This window comes from Lepisma saccharinum, chromosome 2 (assembly GCF_977018435.1).
Source record: "Lepisma saccharinum chromosome 2, izLepSacc3.1, whole genome shotgun sequence".
Lineage (NCBI taxonomy): Eukaryota > Metazoa > Arthropoda > Insecta > Zygentoma > Lepismatidae > Lepisma > Lepisma saccharinum.
In genome coordinates this window covers 49,104,432-49,129,208 of record NC_139230.1, presented here as the reverse complement: position 1 = coordinate 49,129,208, position 24,777 = coordinate 49,104,432, and the positions used below count along the sequence as shown (strand labels likewise).

General features: G+C 38.1%; 1 protein-coding gene across 4 annotated transcripts in view; it reads left to right on the top strand.

Moving 5' to 3' along the window:
- LOC145984024 (uncharacterized) overlaps positions 1 to 24,777 on the top strand; it is a 509,229-nt gene that overhangs the window by 135,031 nt on the left and 349,421 nt on the right. Inside the window, exon 1 of one of the 4 annotated variants that reach the window (XM_083117341.1) lies at positions 22,379 to 22,607. The exons of the other annotated variants lie outside the window; for them this stretch is intronic. Within the exon in view, the coding sequence (XP_082973467.1) occupies positions 22,545 to 22,607 (63 nt within the window). The 5' untranslated portion in view covers positions 22,379 to 22,544. Of the gene's footprint in view, positions 1 to 22,378; positions 22,608 to 24,777 lie in introns of those variants that run through there. 4 annotated transcript variants of the gene reach the window in all.

Below are 24,777 nucleotides of genomic sequence, written 5' to 3'. Positions count from 1 at the left end.
TAGGTAGCGTCGTCGACACGTGCAGCTGGAAGCGGGAAGCGGGAAGCGACAAACGACAAGCGACACACACCCCTTCAGTCTAGAGCAAGACATTCACCGCGAATGCGCAAAGAGACCGAGGCGACACGTTGCACGGTACTGATAAAACTACTCAGTCCGAGCGACACGCAAGCGGCATGCGACACGTACCCCTTGTCGTGTCACTTCTGTTCGAAGATTCGTATTGATTTCTGAGGGTTCGCTTCCAAGATATAGGCGACAAGAGACACGGAGAATTCACACCGAAGCCACAAGCGACACGAGCCTATTCGGTATAAGGCAAGACATTCACTGCGCGTGAGAATAACAGACCGAAGCGACACGATGAAAAACGGCCAAGTCGAAGCAACACGTGCAGCTTGTGTCGCTTCGGTTCGAAAGGTTGCATTTATTACTAAGGGAGAATATACACCGAAGCGACAGGCGACAAGTGTCGCTTGGAAACGAGCCAATCACCAGCAACGATTCAGGCCGAATAAGCCTGTGTTCGGTTGGTGAAATCCTCCAGCGATACATGTCGCCTGCCGCTTCGGTGTGAATTCTCCCGTAGGGTCATTCCATGTCAAATCAACCAATAAAAAAATATTTTTGAAAATGTAGGATTCAGATTTTGAAGATTTTTGGTTTATTCATTGTACTTATCAATCAGATAAATCAATCAATCTGCCAAATTTCAGAGTTTTTGGGTTCTTAGTTTTTGAGTTATTGACTTTCAAAAAAGCAAAAATCCCAAAATTTGACCACATTCTGAAATCTTTAAACATCTGTAGATTGACTATTTGACCTAGAGAGCTCAAATTGGCGTCATCCTCTTCTGCTTTTAATGAGCTTTAATATGAATTGCAACATGACTGTGCTATATGAACTTAATTACGGCAATTGGGTTGATCTAACATGGAATGACCCCATAGTGTCACTGATAAGCAGTAGTGTTCCCAGGCTTTTCGTAAGGGTGTATGTGTGTGTGTGGGGGGGGGGGGGTACATCTTATTTTATTTTTGTAGTCAGTTCTGTATTTTGCTTTCCTGGATTTGATATTTTTTTATAGCTGGCGAAAGGAAGGCGTTATTACCCCACACCGCTCATTAATAAGTAATTATTTCAAAACGACAGTGCTCATGTCTTCTTAAGGTATTGTTGATATATGTTCATTGTAGTAAACACGATGTACAAAGATTAATTCATATAGTATCAACATTTTATTAAAAAGCATAATTCCCTCCTTTTCGAACCCTTCGTAGAAGAAGGTTCTTTGATGCAGCCGGCCTCCAGAAACGCCAACCACAGTACCTTAAACCCAACATAACGTTTATTTAAAAATGGATGGTTTGCGTTGAAATCTGCGAGAAAAATAGTGCTGTTAAAAACAAATGTTATTTATTTGGTCATTTCTATAAGAAAAGTTAATCTTATAAGACTAGTGTATTTAAAATGTCCACACTTTGTTTTCATTTTATTTTTCTAATTTACGCGGATGTACAGCTATGATCCTTTCGTGCCGTGTACAGTCACGGACACTTCTGAGTTATAACAATTCCATTAACATTCAATGGAATCGATACAACCCAAAAGTGTCCATGACTACTTGCAATTTATGCGGTTGTATTTTTGTTATTCAATGTTGCCACCATGGAAGGTGTATATAATATGGAATAGAGTTAATTTAAGTAGGCGATGTGTTTCAAAAATATAAAATTACTTTTCGGATTTTTGTCGTAGCTTTTTCTGCAACTTGTGACTAATCGCGACGATGAGATGACTGATGATTAGGTTAAATTGATGAATACCCATGGTCAGGCCGAGACTGGAACCCAGCAAATTCGGTGGAGAGATCAAAAGGCGCTCCGCCACCGAACCTGCTCAAAACATAAAAAGAAGACTGTAATTATTTCATATATTTTATTCAGTTTGTATAAGTTACTAGTGGAAAAGTTGTATTGTAATCGGATGATCATTTATATCCCGTAGGCATTCTAATAATAACACCAATTAGCATTTGTGTTTGAGTTTTTATATAGAATCGTTGAGATTAATTAGAAATTTTGAACTTTCAATACACTTTTCGAGCAGAAATCACTATTTTTCAAAAATAGGGGTGGAAAATACTTTTTTATGGCATTCACTTTGTAGAGTTCCTCTTAAAATTGTAGGTCCTGTTACGTTCAGCTTCTCCACATATAGTAGTGTTTGGTGCCAAAATAGCATTCAGTATATTAATACATTCCTGTGAATGAAGATGAAGACTAAAGTACAGACTTTGGGTCCTCTCTCTCCCCAGCATAACTCGTACGATAAGTCTAAATCCGAGACTCGAACCCTAGATGGGCATATCAGATAACCGCAAAAGCGCAGGTCTTCGCTCTTTAAAGGATAACATCGCAGACTAATTCTGTCGAATTTTTAGATGCGTACGCACATTAGAATGCAAGAGAACGTGTTTGCGATTAGCCTACTGATCACTTTTTTCATGGGATTTTAATCAATAGTTTTGATTGCTGAAATACTATGACAACGATTTCCTAATTTCGTGCTCTTCTTTTTTTTTAGCTGTCTCCTATGAAGTCCAATTCCCAATTTAGACCTGTACAGAAAGGGCCTGACTCGTAACAAATTAGTAACTTCCGAATGAATAAGTATTTCCGAAGAAATATTTTATTTTATTATTACAAAAAGAGTGGTGAACATTATGGTGTATATAGATATACTCTATGCACAATACTTAGCCATTTACTTTCAAGGTCGAGAAAGGACTTTTCTACGCATTTGAATTCTTGATTCATCGAATTTTGCATTACTACAATATGAAATACATGATTTCTGGCATACCAGTAAGTATGCAAAATTATATTTTGTTGTAAATTCAAGAAAGGATCAACTTTTATTTCGAACTTTTTCTCGAATTTCGTCAATAAAATGTTCTATTGAACCTAGAATTCAAAACGCATCTAAAAAAATGCTCTCTGGATGAGTGATTGAATTGGTTTATTTTACTTCGCTTTTCTGCCACTTTTGGATGGTGATGAGATGCACTGGATGAAGGGACAATCACCAACACACACGAACAGAACACAGCACATTCCCAACAGAGAATTATACTGACTGTGAGTCCAGACGCCAGAGTCTCGTTAGCCTGTAAAATGCAGCCGAGAGTGTACTATGTGGAAGAGAGGTTGACATGTGGGTGTCTTGACACCCTTTACATCACACTCTTCTTCTATTTTGAAAAGTAAATAGCGTAATTAGTATGTAAATGCCATAATGTTCACCATTCTCATGTAAATAAAAAAAATTGTTTTAAAAGACCTATTCATTTCTATGAACCTACAATTTAGATGTTTGAAGGAGGTTTGGGGGGGACTCCTGTACCGTACAGATTCCAAAATTTATATGGTCGCAATGCCATCTTGAGTTTCTTCGTTTCCAAACCGTAGAGTCCGTAGTAATCTTGAAGGTCATTGTGTCGGTAGACTTCTCGGCCGCGGTCAGTTATGTTAGGGCGAGGACTGGGTGAGCAGGAGGAACTTCTGGTAACCCCGGACAGGTCTCGAGTAACGGTTCACAGGTGTACCTTACACTCTGGGAGTCATTACCTGGAGGTCAACTACGTTTGACCTTTCACTCAAGTATCACGTCCAGGAAGCCTGAAACTTAATATGCCTGCACAGAGATCCAGGAGATAAATGTGTGAGCTGCGTAGTTTCTGCTTTCTCACTGTCTCCATATGCAAACGTACTTTCTCTTTAACAATTCTTATCCTGAAATGCCTATTGTTTTGCACTATTCTTCCGTGTCAAATTTCATCCTTCCTCCTGGATATTTCGATTTCAGAATTTATTTGAGTTTTTCTCAGTATTGTAAATAAAATTATATGCTTGTGTAAGCAATGATTATGCCATTGGGAGACATATATGATAAAGTAGGACAGTATCCTATTCAGTTATATGTATGTGCAACAAGACAAAATTGTACGAGAAAAATACACATTGCAAGAAATGTAATAACAAACATGGAGGGGGTAAACAAACCTTTTTCGAGATGGAACAAACAAGGATTTTTCATGGAGGGCAATGCTTTATTTTAAATTAATTGAAAATATAATATCATATATTATACTTTCCACGTAAATAAGCGAAGTGAACAAAATGTAATATTTCACCACTTTTCCTCCAAGGGGGCCAAGTGCCTCCTTGCCCCTTGTTGGCTACGCCCATGGCCTCCGTGGGAGAGTGTATTAAGCGGTCGACCCATTATCTCACCACGTAAGGTTCCAAGTTTGGGTCTTAACCTTGGCGTCGTCATCCTTGAGCGTCATTATATCAATTCCACGTAATCATCTTTCATCGTCATCGTTTCAACTAACCAAAAGTGACAGAAAAGAGACGTAAAATAAGCCATATAGCTACAATAGGATTGGTTCTACAAAATAAAATCATTTTTTCTGAACTGAATATAATTGGAAAACGAGCAGTCTTTCGCACCAGCCTGTTTCATGACTCTGTGCCAGTTTCCTTTTTATGAAAACAAAATGAAGTATTTTTCGTGGTGTTCCCCTCATCCAGAAAGAACACTGTTGCCGTACATTTATCGAAGGGTAGTTATGCTCCCAGTGATTCCGTAGCCTGTCCATTTATGCTTTCAGCACATTTCTCTTATTTTTATACATAAAATAATGTAAAAACTGAATTGGTATAATTCTCTTGTAATTGGAGCTATGTATGCTCTGTTAGGGACAAATAAATAAATAAATAAATAATCTGCATTCCGACGAAAGCAGAAAAACTACAGTTTAAGTAGTTGTGGTCAAGAAAAGAAATAAATTAAACTATTTTTTAACATCACGTGTGATTTAGTGAAAATAATTGTGGTAATTTTCAACCTTAATAAGTATATCGCATTCGAAAAGAAATAAATGCTTAATAGAAGATCGCATGTTCTATAGGAAATGGCGAACAGAAGTACGGAAGAAATTACTGACCTAAGTCATACACGAAGGTAAATGTCCTTTGTTTTACAGTGATATATGTCGGAACTGCTGGATAAAGTCGTTTTCACAAGTTATATTGCATCTCGGCACGGTGTTCTGATTTAATGCCTCTTGTTCGTGCTTTGGTTACTAATCACGTTGAACTAAGACGAGGGGAATATCGTAAAAGGAAAACATGGCTTCTGGTGAAAATTATGAAATTTACGTTGAGTATAAGTCATGGTGAAATTGCCACTTTTCACAGGAACAATTTCTCTCAGGTGCAATCTTAATTGAACATTACCCCTTTGTCGGTGTTTCGCTTAATCGTGCGATGACCGAAAGTCGCCTGTTCTTAACCGTGGCGGTCAAATGAAACGCAAAATCTAAGGAAATTGTAAAGATTGATGTCAGAAATTGATATCCGTGGTTTTGCAAAATAGTTTATTCTTATGATTGAGATATACTACGGAGAATTTACTCAGGCATTTGAACCACCAGCTCCTGAAGTTCAGTACCTTCAGAGCATTATGTTGTGATTTTTTATATTCTTTTATTTCCCATGAAAACCCAATAAGGTCGTGCTACTCATTTTCTGCCGTTTCCAGGAGACTGCGAATTATGGGATTTTGCTCTTTCTCTTTGCGACTGTCGATCTTTAGGCCGAGTCACAAGGAACTGGATTTCCAGTAGGAATGCCCTAGTTCGCGCTGGACTGGCTACCTAGCTGGAAATGATGGCTGCCAGGCTGACTGCTAGACTGGTTTTGACGACTAGGCCGTTTTCTAATTGCAACTGGCTCTCTTTGCTAGATTCTGTGGAACAGCCAATCAGAGCGAAAGTTTGGTCAAGTGAAGATAATCTGTGAGTTTGGCAAAGAAACAAGGTTCTTTTCTGTGGTTGGTTGCTTTTGTTCGCTGCTCCATGAAAGTAGAGATGATGTGCATTCGTGTTCATTAATATTATTAGGAATTTATCCAATGCGATGAGATTTGTGCACGACAGATGTGATTAGCCGATAATGAAAATCCTTATTATGACCAACGTATTAAATGTTTTAACATTAGTTCAACAACATTTTTTTAAAATGAATGAATTCTGTGAATCTCATGTATGAAAATACATGTTCGAGTTCATTAAGAAGCTTGTTGAGTATACATTGATCCATATTATCTTTCGAGCCAATTTCTACCCCATGCTTTTCTTTTAATTTTAATGCAATGCCTTGTGGGAACAAACGTATCCGACAAGTACGGTAACGAGCATTGTTGTGAGTTCAAAACTAGCAGATGAGCCAGTACCACACAACTAGTCCAAGTCCAACTGGAAAATCCAGCAGGAAATCTAGCCTCGCGTGATTCAGGCATTAGAATCCACTTTTATGATCTCCTCTATCTATTCTGTATATCTTTACATGCAGAAGAAAATTGTCAATTCTTACTGTGAAATTCTTACAACTATTCCTATCCTGAAGGATCGTGTATTGTCTCTTAACTTTTACCACTATTTAGCTTATCCAGCAAATACGAATGTAAAATATACTAACTTTAGAGCGTGTTTTAATGATTCCGTAACAACGGTAATTTTCTGCTCATTCTTCACTGTGCTTCCTTCATCTTTCGACCCTATACGTAGTCAGTACTCCACTTCTCGTATCTCCTCTTGTCTATGCCACATCAACTTCTGCATTTAAATCTTAGCAAGTATATTCGTATCGTACCTAGTCTCGTCAAATCACACATGAGCTCAACATTCTCATCTTATCTGCATGACTTTTTTTCTACAGTGGACTCTTTCGAACTCCAAGGGAACACGATAAAATTTGGAATTATCCAAAATTCGAATTAACAAAAAATGTATCATTAAATATGATTTCAATCGGAATAAACTTCTGTTCGAATTACCGGGTAATTCGAATTATTCAAGTTCGAATTAGAAAGAGTCCACTGTCCACTTGTCCACAATCTTAATCACTTTGTTGGTATTCTTAGTTCTTTATACAAGAGGAAATTCTGAGCTGGTAAACTGAATTTCCATCCTTTCGAAACGCAGTTTCGAATCACCATTATTGATATTTTTAAAGTGATACTGGAATATTCAAATAATAAGGATAACGATGTATAGGAATTTTATTAATCATAGAATACAGTCGATATTTTTTGTTTAAGACACTTCTTCGCAAATGGGCTAAGTTGTGTCTGGTCGAAAATCTAGCTCTATGCTAGATAATAATACTAGGTTTTCAGCTTGAAAATTCCCGGTGAAGGATTTTCTAATTCTAACTTGAATATCTCGAATTACTCGGCAATTCGAACAGAAGTTTATTCCGCTTGAAATCATCTTTAATAATACATGTTTTTGTTAATTTTTGTTAACACGGGTGGAGGTCATGTACATTTACAACGGGCTATAGTAGACGTCTTTTGATTCATTCATGGCCATTTGAGTATGGAGTATGTCAAATTACACGCTATAATTACAATTACAGCCTTCCTTCATGGAAATAGATTGTGACTTTAGGGACGTCCTGTGCATTACCATTAAGAAACATTAAAAATGTTGCCAACACTAAAAAAATCGCGGCCATGTTCTATATCGTCCAACTTCGGCATGTGTGTGTGGCATCAACTATAGAAGATGTTTATTCATCCGTGATATATCGTCTAAATGATATATCTCCCAACACACGTGTTCACTGACAGAAAAATAGTAGGGTGTATTTATGCTTCACTTTGCTACGCCATTTCTTCGAACCCACACATATATGTAAAAAGGTTACCAGTTGCATTGCAAGGACCTGTAAATATTCTGGTTTCTAGCGTAGGCTGGCAAAAGAAGGCGGAGCGTAATCCTATCTGAGAAAAAAACAACCTTTTTATCCTTATTCTGGAAAAGAAGAATATACCTAGTAGCAGATTGTGTAACCTTTCATGTGCCACAAAGCTACTGAAACACATTTATCGACCTGCATCCACAGTAACTGCCAGCAAAAGTTTCGAAGGTGGTGGGGTTACGTCGGCTGCTCCACCCAGATCAAATGAAGGAGAGCCGGTAATTTCAGTGCAGTGTAGGATGAAACAAAGGACGATCGGGATTTATAGTAAGAAGGAGGGAAATGAATTGGATGTGGAACCCAGTTGCTGCCACTCCCAATTTACGCATTTTCGTACCATCTGGCGTTTGCATGCTCCATCCTATGTGCATCGTGGGCGTGTCATCTGTTCCCAGTTTCAAATGGCATCTCCGGATACACTTGTAGGGCGGAGAAATGGTGAGCATATAAATAAATTAGAGAATATGGAGCTTTTAGGCAATTACATTTTTGTTTGGTCCATTAGGGGCTTGGAAAAATTGCAGAAGCTAGGGAAGGATGCTGTCCTCATCACCACTGCACTGTCAAGAATCACCAAATTCTTCTCTGGACATCAGTCGTATTCTCCCCTTCTGTTACTTTTGTGTCAAAGTCCACTTTTATACTAAATATAGGCAAATCGAGACTGGATTGCCTCCGAAATTTTCCGAATCCAGAATTCCAATTTTCCGGAATCAGGATTTTTTTTGCCCATCCATAATTTAGACCCCTACAAGGCGACAGCACCACTTTGTCATCGATGAGGCCCCGTTTTCTTTCTCTCAAGCTATAATTTTGACGTCTCGATTCCAGCGTTCGAAATTGGCGGTCGTAATTCGCAAAATGTGACTATACTTTATTGTTTGACGTTTATTTTCATCTTTATACTTACGACTGTGAAAGAAAATTTTCACAATGGAAATTGTGGATCCGGAATATGCAGTATTTTTTCTTGTCCCCATATAGGTCATTATATTTTCGTTACTTAGCAGAACATGTGAGTTTGCACAATTTTTCCTTAAGCTACCAAACATTGTAATGTGATGCATCACCGGATATGTAATTTCTATATTTTATAAAAATTAGAAACACATGGCAAAGTCGAAAGTGAGGAAATAGTAATAATTTAAAATAAATATTATTAAATCTTCTCTTCGTCGTTTTGTGGTTCTAAAGTGGTGCATATTTCTGTTTATATTTTTGATCTTGGTATACATGTCGTGAACAAAGCATAACGACAGAGAATTTAAGAGCTTTAATTTTAGCTATAAAACACTAAGATCCTTTGTGAAATAACGTGGTTATTGCAGGCAAGAAAACAACATCTTAATCACTAATGCAATTTCTTTCTTTGTAACGAATGCCACTCATTCGAGAAGTGAATGCAGTATATGAACTGGCACTAGAGACTTACAATAATACAGCATTTTGAGCAGCGCTGTGCAAGACAATTAGATTCTGTCTCTTTTTATATACTTATTTCAAGTGTGCGGAATTTGGTACTTTATTGCAAAAATGATGAAATGTTACACTCCTAAATTTTTTCAATTTCTCTCGTTCAGATGCAAATTCTTGCTTAAAATTTACAAATTTTATTACTTAATATAATTTTTATGTTTGATTTGAAAATGTCCAAAGCCACATATTTGAGAATTAATATCGTAATTAATTCGTTAAGAACGCAACTTCCCTTTAGTCTCAATCAGAACAAGATGTAAAAGTATAGCACATACTGCTTCAACATGTTTGATACATATTAGTGATAGGTGAAAATATATAATGGGAAAATAAAGTAATATAGTGGAATAATGAAAAGAGGAAGTTCTGAGGTTGGCCTCCTCTACTTTTCCATTCATTTCTAACACTTGGATATGGTCCTTTCATAGGCGTAACTTGGCGGGGACAAGTGGCCCCCCCAAAATTTTTAGGTTACTAAATTTGAAAATTAAGGTACTTATCGTAACCTCCTGTGACCTAAGTAGCAAAGTATTGAAGAGTATATATTATGATTGCGCAAATGTAAGTTATTTAGCAAAATAGTTCTAGACTTTTTGCGGGATGGAAAACTTGTCGATCCTGTCCTGTCCCTGAAAGTTAAATCCCAAGTTTGATTCTGCCTCTGAAAGTTAAGTGCTAAGTTTGATTCAGCTCCTAAAAGTCCCAAGTTTGATTCTACCCCTGAAAGTTAAGTCCCAAGTTTCATTCAGCCCCCAAAATTTAAGTCCCAAGTTTGATTCTACCCCTGAAAGTTAAGTCCCAAGTTTGATTCTGCCCCTGAAAGTTAAGAAGTCTCAAGTTTGATTCTGCTCTTGAAAGTTAAGTTCCAAGATTGATTCAGCCCCCCAATGGTAAGTCGCAAGATTGATTCTGCTCCTGAAAGTTAAGTCCCAAGCTTGATTCTGCCCTTAAAGTTAAGTTCTAAGTTTGATTCTGCCCCCAAAAATTAAGTTCCAAGTTTGATTCCCCCCGCCCCCCCCAATTTAAATCCCCACATCGAATTTGCCTTCTCCAAAGTTAGGCTCAAAGTTACGCCCACGGGTCCTATTGCATTTTGTTTGTGCCTAACATACTTCTATAAAAATCATGAAACCAAGAAGGTGCTGGAAGAACCGATGAAAATTTACGATGTAAAGATTTGCAACTAACACCCCCCCTCCCCCTCATCCCTGAGTACCGCTGTTTGGGAGTGATCGTTCCATTTGAGTTACCTGCGGGGCGGCTCAAAAATTGTTACGTTGCTGGATGAGTGGACCTTTTGAAGATTCGGATAACGAAACCCATTCAGCACACATGAAAGAGATAAATATTTCAATTACGTATATGTAATAGAAATATAAATATAACTGAATCATTATATCATCCCAGAGATGAGAGATTGTGTGCTGTATAAGTTAATGTATTCGGGCAATTGAAAATTTTGGAAGAGTGTCCTGGAACCTGCGAGCTAATCTTGATTTCATCCTGATTTCATCTAACCACCATCCCTACTTCTTGGAGGTACTTGAAATCGAGAAGGGGGGAATTTGTGCAGCAAGTCCAGCATTTTATCTCTTTGCCAGGCACCACGTTCCACTAGTCCAGCCAAACATGGTCAGTATAGACTGCAGTGTGGGTGTGGGCTTCCATTACCAGGCCAGTATGTGACTGAGCTGAAGGAGCCAATGAGAAGTGGCAAAGATCTCGAATCTGGTTTTGCGTTCGATCTCTGTTTCGAAAGGGCGAGTGAGAAATATGCTAATTGGGACGCATTGGAGAATACAAAAGATGTGTGTAAGCTCAGAGGTTCTCGGCTGTCGATGACGACAAAGTAATTTCTTTGTAGACGCTGTCACTAAGACGGCTTTATCATGGACTTCCAGCAGATTACTTTAGTGCTACACGCTTCTGTGAGACATTCTTCCATAACACTTAGTACAAGTCAAAATTGTAAGAACTATTGAAAGTTTGTTTATGCAGATTAAAAGTTTGGAGATATCGAAGCAGGTATTAGAAATTTTGTTAGATTTTTAAGGACGAGGTTTACCGTTTCCTTCGAACAAGATGGTGTCGGGCGAAAACTAGAGTTTCACACGTGGAAGCATTGTTTTTTTATCTACTCTAGGAACATATTACTTAATACAACTGCCCAAGGTACATGGATAGAAAGAAGAAAGGTTGAAGAACTGGCTGTTACGTGAAATGCCAAAGAATTGCTCTGGTTAGTGAAAACATTAAGCTGAAGAGAGAGCGCTTTCATTGTCCATAAGGAATACATGAGAGTCAAAAGACTTACTTATTACTGATATTTTTAACAAGCTTTATGTAGCTTAGTAATCGTCTTAGAGTTGAACATAACCAGAACTGACTGCTGTCGTGTTTCCCAATACTCGCGAGCATTTTGACAGATAATAGGAATTGTATCTTTCCTGGCGACGTGATTCAAACAAATGTTCTCGGGTTACCAGCCATATTAAGTCGACGTTAGCTTGCAATGTTTTGAACCCATCATTCTCTCATCATTCCTGATGATGAGAACAATGTATGCTATCGATAACACATGTTTGAATAATTTTGGCAGAATTGAAATAAATGTGCACCTTATGTGAAAAATGTACTTGAACTTCTTAATAAGAAGTACAGGCACGGACACTTCTGGGTTGTAACAATCCCATTGACTGTACCAAAAGACTCTAAACTATGTTCTATTCAGCAATCTCAAGCTCCAAGATGCGGTTTTCAGCGCCATCCTGATACCCTTCACGGTCAATTAACCTTACTTTACCTTATAATTTCAGTGAAATCGACCAACTCGGCCTGGACCAGATTACAAGTCAAATTAATACAAAACGTTTGACTAAATAATTTTCGGGGTAAAGGGCCCACTTTCATCTTGACTAAGTTCTAATTAGTGGATGTGTTTAGGTAAGATTTGCTTAAGAACTGCATTTCAAGCTAGCTCTCTCTCTCATACAATGCAACTGCAAGTACTTCCACGCACCCGTTGTTCACGTGCGATCAGCACATGTTTCACACGTCACTTCCAATGCCCCATACGAGGACCGGAATGAGATAAAGGGTTTTGGACCTCCATTTTCCTAGTTTGGCTTTGTCTGGGCGCGGGTAGGCCCGTGTGTTGGCGACTGCGGGGGTTTCACAACCTGGCGAACGTGCCACTCTGCTCTGGCGGTCATCCAGTGTTAAAAGTCTGGACCACCTCGTTATCTCTTCTTTGTTATTTCTGCCTTTCCAGCCTTGATGCAAATTCAGCATGTTTCTGCGTAGAGTCGCAATTGTCGTGAACCCCTTCCTTTATTCTCAAGGCCAGAACGCAACCCGTGTTATTTAGGATCGTACATTTTGCTTTGCAAATAAATCTTTTGTCGCTTCTTATGTAAGATGCACACATTTGGATCCATATTTTGATGTATAGCTTGTAACCACCTACTTCTTGTCATTTAATTATAGTGATAAGTAATCGGAGAAGGATGTATGTAATCCTGTAATTGGATACATCGTCAACACTGTTAGATAGGGAATTATAGTTTTACACTAAGTAATTCTAATGTATTCAGCTTTATTTTCAAAAATCGAGAATGTAGGTGTTGGTGCCAAATTTTAAACCTTTAGTCTCTAAACGTTGTCATGGTCAAACTTGTACCTCTTTAAAATTTTAAAATTAGATTTTTTTTAACGAGGAAAATTTCAAAGTAGCTATATGCATAGATATATTTCTGATTAGTATATTAGGAACCTATGAAAATATAACATATTTACATCTCATAACTGAAAACAATCAACCTGGATTTCCCGAATTGTACACAAAGTTCGATGCAGTTTTAAATGAAATTATTTACATACGTAAATTTGAAATGTGTAAGTTTTCTAAAAATCATAAGTTGATACAATATGTATGCGTACATCCATTGCCTGCTATGTTCGCTTCAATGAAATTAAACATTTCCCAATCAAATCTACACTTTATCCAGTCTTGTTTGTTCGAAGTAATATTAAAACAAAGTGAAATAAATTTAAAATTAACATTAGCAGACAATGAACGTATTTATTTGGCAACACTAACTGCATCATAGAGTGTTCTTTAGGTGATATTTGTCTAAATGTAGCTTTTTATTACCTTTTGCCCAATTTTTGTCAAGACTTTCCCTTTATTCTAATTCTGAATGTGTTAATCGAATTGTACTTAAGTTTTTCTAAATCCGAAGAAAAGATACAATGCGGCATTAATATAGAGGAAGGTCTATAGTTAATGTATGCACGAAACTATTTAGAGTAGCACTATATTTTTAGAGCCCTTTCGTATTTATCTCAAGGTAAATCTCGATAAGAATGCTGATTGTTCTATGGAAATAATTTGTACTTCAATAAGATACTACAGTAGTGGCATTAATTCTGGACACTTTTACCGTACGTACGTACAGCACCTAAAAGATGTTCACTTCACAAAAGTCAGTTACCAACTACTGTAAACAATGAAGCTCTCACTTAGCCCACAGTACAGTACAGAAAATACCAATAATCAGATAACAATGCTGCAGTAAGATGCAATTCTTGAAGTTACTGAATGATGCTCACAGTTGACCTCCTGTACAACAATCGCACACAAGCGTTCTATTGGTTGAAAGTAACAATAACACTAATAATCAGACTACAATGCTGCACTCAGATGCAATTATTGAAGTTACTGAACGATGTCATTTAAACTTATTTAATATTTCTATACAGAATATAGTTTTTACATTCGAGATTTTTAAGAAAATAACAATTTACTAAAAGTGTCCAGAATTAATGCCACTACTGCATGTGGTAAGTTTTTCTGCCCAATAAAGTTTATCTCTGTATCACTGGTAGTAATTGATAAATAGCGGTTAGTACTGATCGTTGACTCGTAGGGACCAATCGAGATTTTTATGACGCATCAAGTTTGTTTCAAAGGCCTCCGTACCTCTAGTAGTTTCGCTTAAAGAGCACTGTGAGATCTATTTTTGGCTTTTGATTTTTTTTACTTCTACAAATACATGGGTGAACTAAGCAAAAAAATTGTGAGGTTTTGTAATAATTGTAATTAATTTTTGAGTTATAGATGAATAACATGATTTCACTTTTCCCTCTCACAAGCAGACAGGTAGACTGACATAGTTAATTCATATCGTTGCATAGCACTATTCAATAGGTTTTTCAGGACATTAGTCTTGTCGTCGTAACTTTAGACGTTTCTGAGACTTCGATGACGAGGATCTAAATACTTTTATTTGAGGGAAAAGTTAATTGAGGAGCAAAGCATGAAAACACTGCTATTGAGACAATGTGGAGCATGTTCACATTGTTCAGGTAGCTCGACGCCTCCGGTCCCGGGTTCGAGTTCTGGCCTGGGCATGGATGTTTGTGAGTGTACATTCATCAATTCCATCAACTCATTACTCATCTTTATCTTCGCAAATTAGCCAAAAATGACACAAGAAGCGAAGTAAAATAAAGGAAGTCAATCAATGTTCAGGCAGCTACATTTACTTTTTTTTTGTAGAGACATGTTGCATACGCAATAGGATGATTCTGGTTAATCTCTGTTGTAAGTTTTATTATTTTTATTATTATTTTTCTTTTAAAAAAAAACAGTTTTTCATTATTCTGTTCAGAAATCGCTGCAGTAAAGGAACCTAATGTTCCATGGCATAAATGGCGCACTGCTATTAATAACCACATTGGAAAGTTACTATTTTTACACTTCAGCTTTAATTGCATTCTATCGTTATACCCAGATTAGCGTGGTTCAATAATGCTTTAAATTTCGATTCTGTCGCCTGTCACTTCCACTGCAATCTGATCCGAAACGTCACCCTTCTCTTACTTTGGGCTTAGAACAATTCGTGCCCTACCCGGTGTTTGACGCTCGTATCGTGTTTGGGCGTGGCACTCTTTGTAAAACATACTTTCACTGAGTCTGCGTTGCTTTGGATTCTTTGCAAAACCATTTGGTACTCGCAGGAAGCCGAAGTAGACGCTGGAAGAGTCAATTGAGTGACGTAACTGCAAGACAATATTTGCGGCATCCAAAAGGTGTTCTCCATTCGCCAGAAATTACGTCTGATCCTATAATGTTCTCTTGTTATCCCCGTAAGCTTTCACTTTTAGGATCCTGATTTTCCACAGCAGTATAATATTTGGGATTGTTTGGTTTCTTTCCTAACCAGCCATGGACGTTCAAATGCGAATCCGAATTTTGGATTCGGTAAACGGATCCTCGATTTGGTATCCGGACCTGAGATCTGGATCTGACTCCCGAATCTTCAATATCAAAATCCATTAGGATCCAGTATGCCACTTAGCCGGCCTCCATGGCAGAGTGGTTAGCACAGCGCTCTACGACGCCAGGGGTCCCGGGTTTGAATCCCGGCCTGGGCATGGGTGTTTTTTGTGGGTGTTCCTTTATCAATTTCATCACATCATCACTCATCCTCATCTTCGCGATTAGCCAAAAGTGGCAGAAAAGCGAAGTATCAATCAATCAAACCGATATGTCATTTGCCCATACCTACTTCTTACAAGGGAAGGTGTAGCTAGATGACGCACCAAATACACCAAGTAATTGAATTTATGGGTGGTAAGTGTTCGACTTAATCAGGTTAAGCTTGCTTCTTCCACGTTATAAATTTTTAAATACGTTCCTGAAAAAATATACATCTCTCCTTCTGGAATGTATGAAATATACATATTTTTATTATAGAAAAGTTGAAGGAGGAAAGCTGACATGTGTAGTCTTTGTTGAAATCAAAGCCCTAGCAACAGTAACCGTGCTACAACACCCAGCATTAAAATTGTAAATTTGCTTGCATTTATTAATAAATATTAGTATTTTCAGTATTATTATTAGTAGACTTCCCCTCAATGCAAAAAACAATTTATCCAACTTGGTCTTCCAGTTAGTTAAGGAATGAAACTTGTATTCTCACTGTATATTTCCGTGAAGTTACTTGGTCTCATAACATTGCCAGCACAACGTAAGCGTCAGAGGGGGCAGTTAGGTAAGTGATGCACACGTTTGTATAATTACCAAAGTTCCTTCTCAGTTGTCGGCGAGAGTGGACTGACTGACTAGGTGCGTCCCCCTCTCCCAACTCTCGAATTGTCACTACTAATATACGTTATAGCAATCTCATATTTTATCTGTGTGTAAAAGGAAGGACTGGATATAATCATGATAATCCTGGAACTACTAAAATTCAAGTAAATATATATTTTAAAATCAGTTTCGGCTTTTTTTATATACATACACTTTAGTTTCAGTGTTTATTATAGAGAAAAGATAAAGAGGCTTCTATTCAGTAGATTATTATAATTAATAAATATAGATATGTGGGAAATGTTGTGAGGCTCCCTGTCATACGTCTTCGTCTAATACTGTGTGTATAGGTTCAAAAATGATATGTAATAATTTAAGTATAGTGTAGCTATTTTGAAAACTACAGTGGATACATGTGTTAAAAGGCATTTCTAAAGCTACCCATAGCGTGTCTGCAAGTCACATACTTGTGAGATTAAAATATAGCAGTTCAGAAACATTCAGGGGACTGAATATGAATAGATTCGTACTTCCAAGTTAGTGAGAGTGAACACGGTAACATAAACTTGTATTTTCACGTAATACTGTAGCCAGCTTAGGATCTGAACAGTTTAGTGTTTGACCAAAGTAGTGGGAGAATAATGAATGCACTAGCTGAAATAGGATACAAATTCGATAGTAAAGTTGAAGTCAGGATTTATTGAGAGGGGGCCTTCAACCTCAGGCATCCACTGGGTAGTAGAAATGGCTTTGAAGATGGCTGCAATTAAGAATAAGAAAATCTACTGAAATGTGACAATTATTCACTTGGCAAAATCTGAACTGTTGTGTGACCTGTATAAAAACACACAGGTTAGATATTTAAAAGCAAATACATATGTGTACAAATTATCCAGTGTTATAGTATGTTATGCTGGCTAAAATCCAATTGCAAGTAAAAAATCCATTTTAATTTAAATCGTCCATTACGTTTTATTAGTAGTTAAGCACATTTTTATTTACACATCATAATTTTTTCCAGTACATTTCCTGTACATCTGTGTCTGTGTTGTATTTAACAAAGAAAAACATGCTGTAATGTCGGGATTCTTAAGTCCGAAGACATGGATGTTTATGGTTCATCCAATTCATCATCATCAAACGTTCATTGCATTGCAGCGGTTGTCATAACAGTAAAAAGTACTACGTTAAATGGATGAATGATCTCCTTCAGTCGAAAATTGAATCTTAGGATCCTTCCCCTAGTTGAAGAACAAATATGTTGGTTGTTAAATGTAATATGATTAAAAAGTCACATGATTTGTATAATTTCTTCGACTTTTTCTTTCACGAATTTGCTGATAACCCTTTACATGTACTTTACCTATGTTTTCTGTTACATTATTATGAGTTATCATGTTCTTTCGTTCGTGCGTGCGTGCCTGTGAGATTCAACTTCTCTATATATTGAAAGGTAAACTTGAGAGTAGATACATAGGTAATGGCAATACGTGACAATACTCCAGAGGCAGTTATGCATTTTATGACAACGTTTGCTTTAACTTTCATATGAGTTGATAGCGTCAAGAGGTGCAATAAATCATTGAAATCGCACCTTTTCGCCATTTTAGTTTCGTCTCCAGCAAATGATGTTAACAGGTAATATGAATGAAATCGTACAGCATGAAGACAAGGAAATTGTTGCTCATTCAGTGAGATGCTATCTATTCTTCTTCAAAATGTCAAAGTCATGGATAGGATGGTGAGGTATATAACAAAAAGGATTTCGTCACGTATAGAAACAGAAGACTCGCTGGTAATTATAGTTAATTGGTAAGAAGTGCTTTTGAACAATCGTTAATAGCGACCTTGGCTTAACCTTACTTTGGAAAAACAAAAAAATTGGCAAAGTTGATGCACATATAGCGAGGCCAATCGAGACTGAACAATATATACTCCATGGGGTATATATTTCAACCGTTGCTTGAAATGTAGGGAGGGGTTCTGAGGACTACATCGCTGGGTGTACATCCGCAAAGGGGAATTAAGGAACACAAAATAATAATAATAAAAAACGACATATTTTAAATGTGGTAAAAATATATAAAAGAACTGCCATAATTTGGCAGAAGCTTTTGATTAAAAGACAATAACGTTAATAACAACGCATTTGGGGATACCATATTCTTACATTGTATCGTAATAAAGGGAAAACGTATTAGTAATTTATCAATACATCGGGCATTATGCCGATAACTTGAATACGTATTGAAATGCAGTATGTTCATCGACTACAACGCGTGGGTCCTTCAAAAGCAGTAAATTCTGTTTCACTCGATGGCTTGTAGGCTATTTAAGGTAACTGTCAGAGGTAATTGTGATTGCGGAAAGCTTTGAGTCGAGGAAACTGTTCACTACTTTGCTCCAGTTCGGCCTTGTACAATGTGATGTGAATTTTAATATTTTACGCATGCACGAAATATATACCATTTGTTTCGGAAAACTAAAGAATCGTGCTTAGTTGATTGATTGATTGATTCATTGATTTTGTGAAGTTTTTCTACCACTTTTGGCTAATTGCGAAGTGAGGATGAATGATGATAAGATGAAATTGATGAAAGGACAATCACAAACACACATGGACAGCACAAGACACAAACTCCATGGAGAATTCCTTTCATGAATTTGCTGATAATCCTTTATATACACTACTGTATACCTAGGGTATCTGTTACATAATTGCGAGTTATTGTGTTCTCTCCCTCCTGCGTGCGTGCGTGTACGATTCAACTTCTCGATACATTGAAAAATAGTCTAAACTTGAGAGTGGCTGTGAGCCCAGACGCCAGAGCCTCATTAGTCTGCAAAATGCAGTCCAGCGAGTACTACGGAACAGAGGCTGACATTTGGTGTCTTTAGACGAGATCATCCATACACCCGATCATGCTTGGTGCTATTGATTCTAATTTCAGAGATTTTGTCCCTATTCACATTTTGTTTATAATTCTATTTGAAAATCGACAATATAAATCTGCTTTCTGTTGACACAATCACTTCCCGTTTTGCTGTATCAGAAACCTCTGAATTTTGGGCCTCCACAGGATATTAGATATATATATGGAAGAAGAGCCGTGATGGTCAAACCAATAAGGCGCATGACTGCAATGCGGGAGACCTGGGTTCAGTTCCTGCGGTGGGATCTCAGGTGGGGATATTTCTGTCGAGTCTAGCATAAGCAGTTCTGAGGATCATCCAGCGAATCAATGGTTATCACCAGAGAACGGATTTATATGTCGTAAAAATGCGCTAAATATGCAAATACATATTTAGTTGTTTTCACAAAAATATGGAGTTAAATATGGACTTCAAATTGTAAAAATTCCCTTTGCATTATTATACAAGACAATACACGAGCTACATAAAATACAGTACGTTTACATTGACATTAATTGTAAAGCAACACAAAATGTGTTTACCTTTTCTGTTTCCAAAACAATGAATAACAACATTTTGTTGCAAGTGTTACAACGTTCGAACGTGAATGGATTTATATTGACTAAAACTGCGTTCAATATTGCAAGAAGTAATGGGAGTGTATTTCAAATTTGTCAGTTATTCGTGAGAAATTCACCCAACTCTTTTGGTCACACGGGGACATGTAGTTATTGCGCGAATATGGAGTATATGTTGAGAAATGTTCTGAAATATGGAAATAATATGTAAAAATAACAAAAATATGTAAAATATAAGCCAATACCTAATATATGTACATATATGGAAAATTAAAACTGAATTTTTCGAATCTGCATGCCATGATGAGCAAAGATAATACAAAATATAACTGATTGATTGATTGATTTGGTGTTTTAAGCCCACTTTATGCACAGGAAGGCTAATCGAGACTGGACCTACAGTTTAAAGTGGGATCCGAACCACTATGAGCCTCCACCGGGAATCGAACCCGGGACCCCTTGATTACAAGGCGACGACGCTACCACTGCGCCATCGGGGAGGCCCCTAAAATATAAATGATTTCAGCTTCATACATAAATATATATTTACATATATATCCGTTCCCTGGTTATCATCCTGACGGGTAAAAGTACCCGGAGCGTGGTAGTGACCTCCACTCTAGCCGAGATGGAGTATATGTTCACATTCAGCAGTTTATATTCACAGCTTCTTTGTGCCTTCATTGAACAGTTTTATCTTTTTCCTTTTGTACCACAGGATACGTAATTACTACAGGGGTGTAAGGGGTGACCTTCCACGTAGTACACCCAAATGTCAACCTCACTTCCACGTTAGTACACCCTGGACTGAAAACTAACGAGGCTCTGGCGACTGGCCCCATGGCCAGTATAATTTTGTTTGTATTGTCCTGTTCTTTTGTCCTTATGTGTGCTGAGTGCCCCCTTGCAGCCTCAGCTTTTAACGAAAGTCAGAAGATTTTAATATTTTATGATTTTAGTTATGCAACGTTAGAGTTGTTATTTGTAACGATAAGGGGCTGGACCCCGTATAATGTGACGGGTGCAAGATAGCCTTGGTGCTGACGCACCCAAAATTTTAAATTCAAATTCAAAAATTCAAAGTAATTACTACAGATCCGTGAGTAATCGAAAATATAAGAGAAATCTCCAATGCTGGTTGTTGTGAATAATGTCATTCCTTCGTGGAGCTCTGTTTTCAGTTGTTATTATTAGTTATTTAGTTTAATAAATAATAGTTCATGAAACCTGAACAAATTTGTACACAATTTTTCTTTAATGATTATTTTTTAACGAAACATATGAACAGGGGAATTCGATTTTTAAACAATCAAACGTAAATTCATTAAGTGGTAGCATGTGTGTTCGAATTAGTTTTGTTCTTATATCTTTTCTACCACTTTTGGCTAATTGCTACGATGAAGAAAATGATGATTAGATAGAATTAACTTGAACTGGAACTTGGAACCTTCGTTGTCAAGATCGTGAGTCGACCACTCAACGCGCTTCAAGTGGTAGCGAAGGAAACGAAACTAATCATTCCGATAACCAAGATATAATGCGTTTGAGTTTTTAAAGTTCTTTCGTTTTTTAAGTTCCCTTATGCAATAGGCTAATCGGGACCGGACCTACAGGTTAAAGCAGGATCCCAACCACTATACCCTGTCCCAGCTTCATATCTCTGGAGCAGGCGAACGGAAACAAGTCTCTGTGCAAGTAGTGATGCGAGACGGCTCCACCAATGAACACGTGAGAGGGAACGGATTGCGTTGAGGGGGGAAAGCGACTGCAGTTACCAGCCTTCGCAGCAGCGTGTACTGCTTCGCTCTGCCCACTGGATTACCCCCTCCCCCAACTTCTCTGACACTATGCTCGGCCTTGATCCAGAGATACCTGGGACAGTGTATGTGTGATTGATGGGTTGGTTTGGTTTATTTTACTTCGCATTTCTGCCACTTTTTGCTAACCGCGAAGATGAAGATGAGTGATTAAATTGATGAAGGGACACTCACAAATAATGTCCAGGCTTGGATTCGAACCCTGGACCCCTGGCGTCGCAACGCGCTGTGCTAACCACTCCGCCACGGAGGCCGGCAAACAACTGTGCGTCTCCACACATGGAATCCACGACCACGCCCTGCAAGGCAAGGCTGTGGGTAACAATAAAACAAGACTCCTGCAAGGTTCATGCAGACTTTTTCAGCATAAAGTTCAGCATTCCGCGAAGACTGCGGACAGGATTCCCATCTGATCTGCGGGGTCGGAATTTCCTATTGCCACAACATCCTCATGCATAATTCTCTGCAGGGGCTTCCGCCGCTGTCGCAGTCTCGTCTTGCAATATCAGTTTTGCAGGAGATTTTTCGTTGCCTGGATGTTGGTTGGCTGAACGCTCCACGAGAGGCGGCGGGTGTTGTAACGAACTCTGGACAACGTAATGAAGGGAGAGACTGGTTTGCCCTCGCGTGCTCTACGGAGACTTGCCCAGTCAGTCACTCGGTGAAAGTCCAAGAGTTCTGCAGCAACTTTCCGCTGCCCGGTATGTAGAGGCGTATACCATCACGCGTTCTGTGTTGTGTTCCGTGGCTAAGTACTTCTCGTTCTGATTTAATTGTGCTGGGAAAATTCGGGAAGTGATGGTGCTCGGGTTGCAGTTCAACTGAAAGGATGACGAGTACAGAACCAAGAAAATACGTTTCTCTTCTTTACTTAGGGATCTCTCCACACGAGGTAAGATCACTGTTTTCATTATTACGTGATAGATTATCTTATATTATGAACACAGCGTCTACGAATCCAGAGGTCCCAGGTTTGAACCATACTCAAAAATGAATGTGTCCTTGTATTTTTCACCATTGTTCATCATTGTAGCGGAGTGGTTAGCACAGCGCGCTACGACGCCAGGAGTCCCAGGTTCGAGTCCCGATCTGGGCGTGAATGTCCTTTGTGAATGCCCCTTCATCAGTTTCATGTCATCGCTCATCCCATCTTCGCAATTAGCCAAAAGTGACAGAAAAGCAAAGTAAAATAACCCCAATCAATCAATCAGTTCATCATTCATCCTCATCTTTGCAACCAACCCAATAAGTAGAAAAGCGAGATAAAGTAACCAAAATAGAAATCTAAATAGAAATGGAAAACTGTGTATTGATCCTTCTGGTTACTAGGGGGATTCCTAGTATTATTTAGCCACTAAGGGTATTCCTGCTAGCTAAATAACTATCTCGAAATTGAAATTAAGACTTTTTATGCATCTTTGAGGTTTTGAAAGTCCACTTTATGCGAAGATAGCATTCTTACGCAATTTAACCAGTTACAGCGTAAGATGATAAATAGCATGGCAAAAAGAAAATGGAATTTTATTTTCAAGATAGATTTTTACCTACTAATAGTGAACGTGAAACAAAAAAAAACAATCTCTTTTGTTGATAATGGTTAGAGATCGACAACAAAGCATGTTTAATGACGGTTTTGTGTTTACTTTTCGTTCTCTTTTCTGCAACTCTAGGCTAATCGCAATGACGAGGATGAAATGGTGATTGCATAAGACTGATAAAGTGACATTCACATGGGAACACTCATGTCCAGATCGAGACTCGAACCTGGAACCTGGAGATCGTGAGTCGGCCGCTCAAAGCACTCTGCCACCAAGGTTTATTGTAACTCGTTAAAACGTGAGCAGCATTCGAATTGGGGATATTTACTTTCCACGTGAGAGATTTCAGTGTTTAATCTCCCACTTTAAACGGTAGCATGCCAATAATTAAATAAAATGAAGTAATGAAAAGATGGACGTATTTGTGTAAACAATCTTTAACACCGTTTATTCTTGAAGCTATTGAGAAGCATGGCCAAACACTGTCGAATACTCAACAAGACATGGATGTTGAAGTTTTCCCGTCCATTCTCTTCACCGTAAATAAACAACCATCCATTATATTTGGATTATCCGTTACCAATGAACAATCACTTTTATAGTAACCAATACATTTGTCCCTTTTCCGAAACAAACATGAGCTTTTCACATCGAAAATACCAAGAATCCTCTACGGTATTGTTAGGGCCTCCCCGATGGCGCAGTGGTAGCGTCGTTGCCTTGTATTCAAGGAGTCCCTAGTTCGATACCCCGTGGAGGGACATAGTGGTTCGGATCCCACTTTAAACTGTAGGTCCAGTCCCGATTAGCCTTACTGTGCATAAAGTGGACTTAAAACACCAACCCAACTCTACGGTATTGTTTGAACCCAGCCAGCCTCCGTGGCGCAGTGGTTAGGGTAGCGTGTTATGAAGTCAGGGGTGCTAGGTTCAATTCCTTGACCATTCATTGCCATGAGTAACCCACTGAAATAGAAAACAAGGCATGGAAACAAAATACGAATACATGAAGATTCCAGGCATAAATCTAACATTTGAAATTTTTGAAGCCACACTTGTTTTTAACTTCGTCCTGGTTTCGTTCTTTACTTCCCATCTTTCTTACCACGATGACGGTTGAAACGCAGAGTAGTAAGATTCAAAAGTGATGTGAGGAATAAATTCTTACAAAGAATTAATCTGTTTTAGGGTTCCCCTTTTCTTAACAGGCCGCTCAGAAATCGTTAATGTGTCATTTCTTACGGAATATAATATGGCAACAATGTACAGTTACACATGTAAAAACCAGAATATTAAAACTTTCCTTATCTAAAATTTTCATGGGTTTTTCTCAATTCTTTCGAGCAAGCTGATATTTTGGGTGTTCGGGCTTCAGTCCCGGGTGTCCACTAGGATGGAGAAATTACATTGAAAAGTAAAAAGGATTGCTCCCAGGTATCACTTTGTTTAGACTGGGTGAACCCCAGAGTCGCACTATGTAAAGGCATGCCTGAAAAATTCCTTCCCCGGAAATCGAACCCAGACA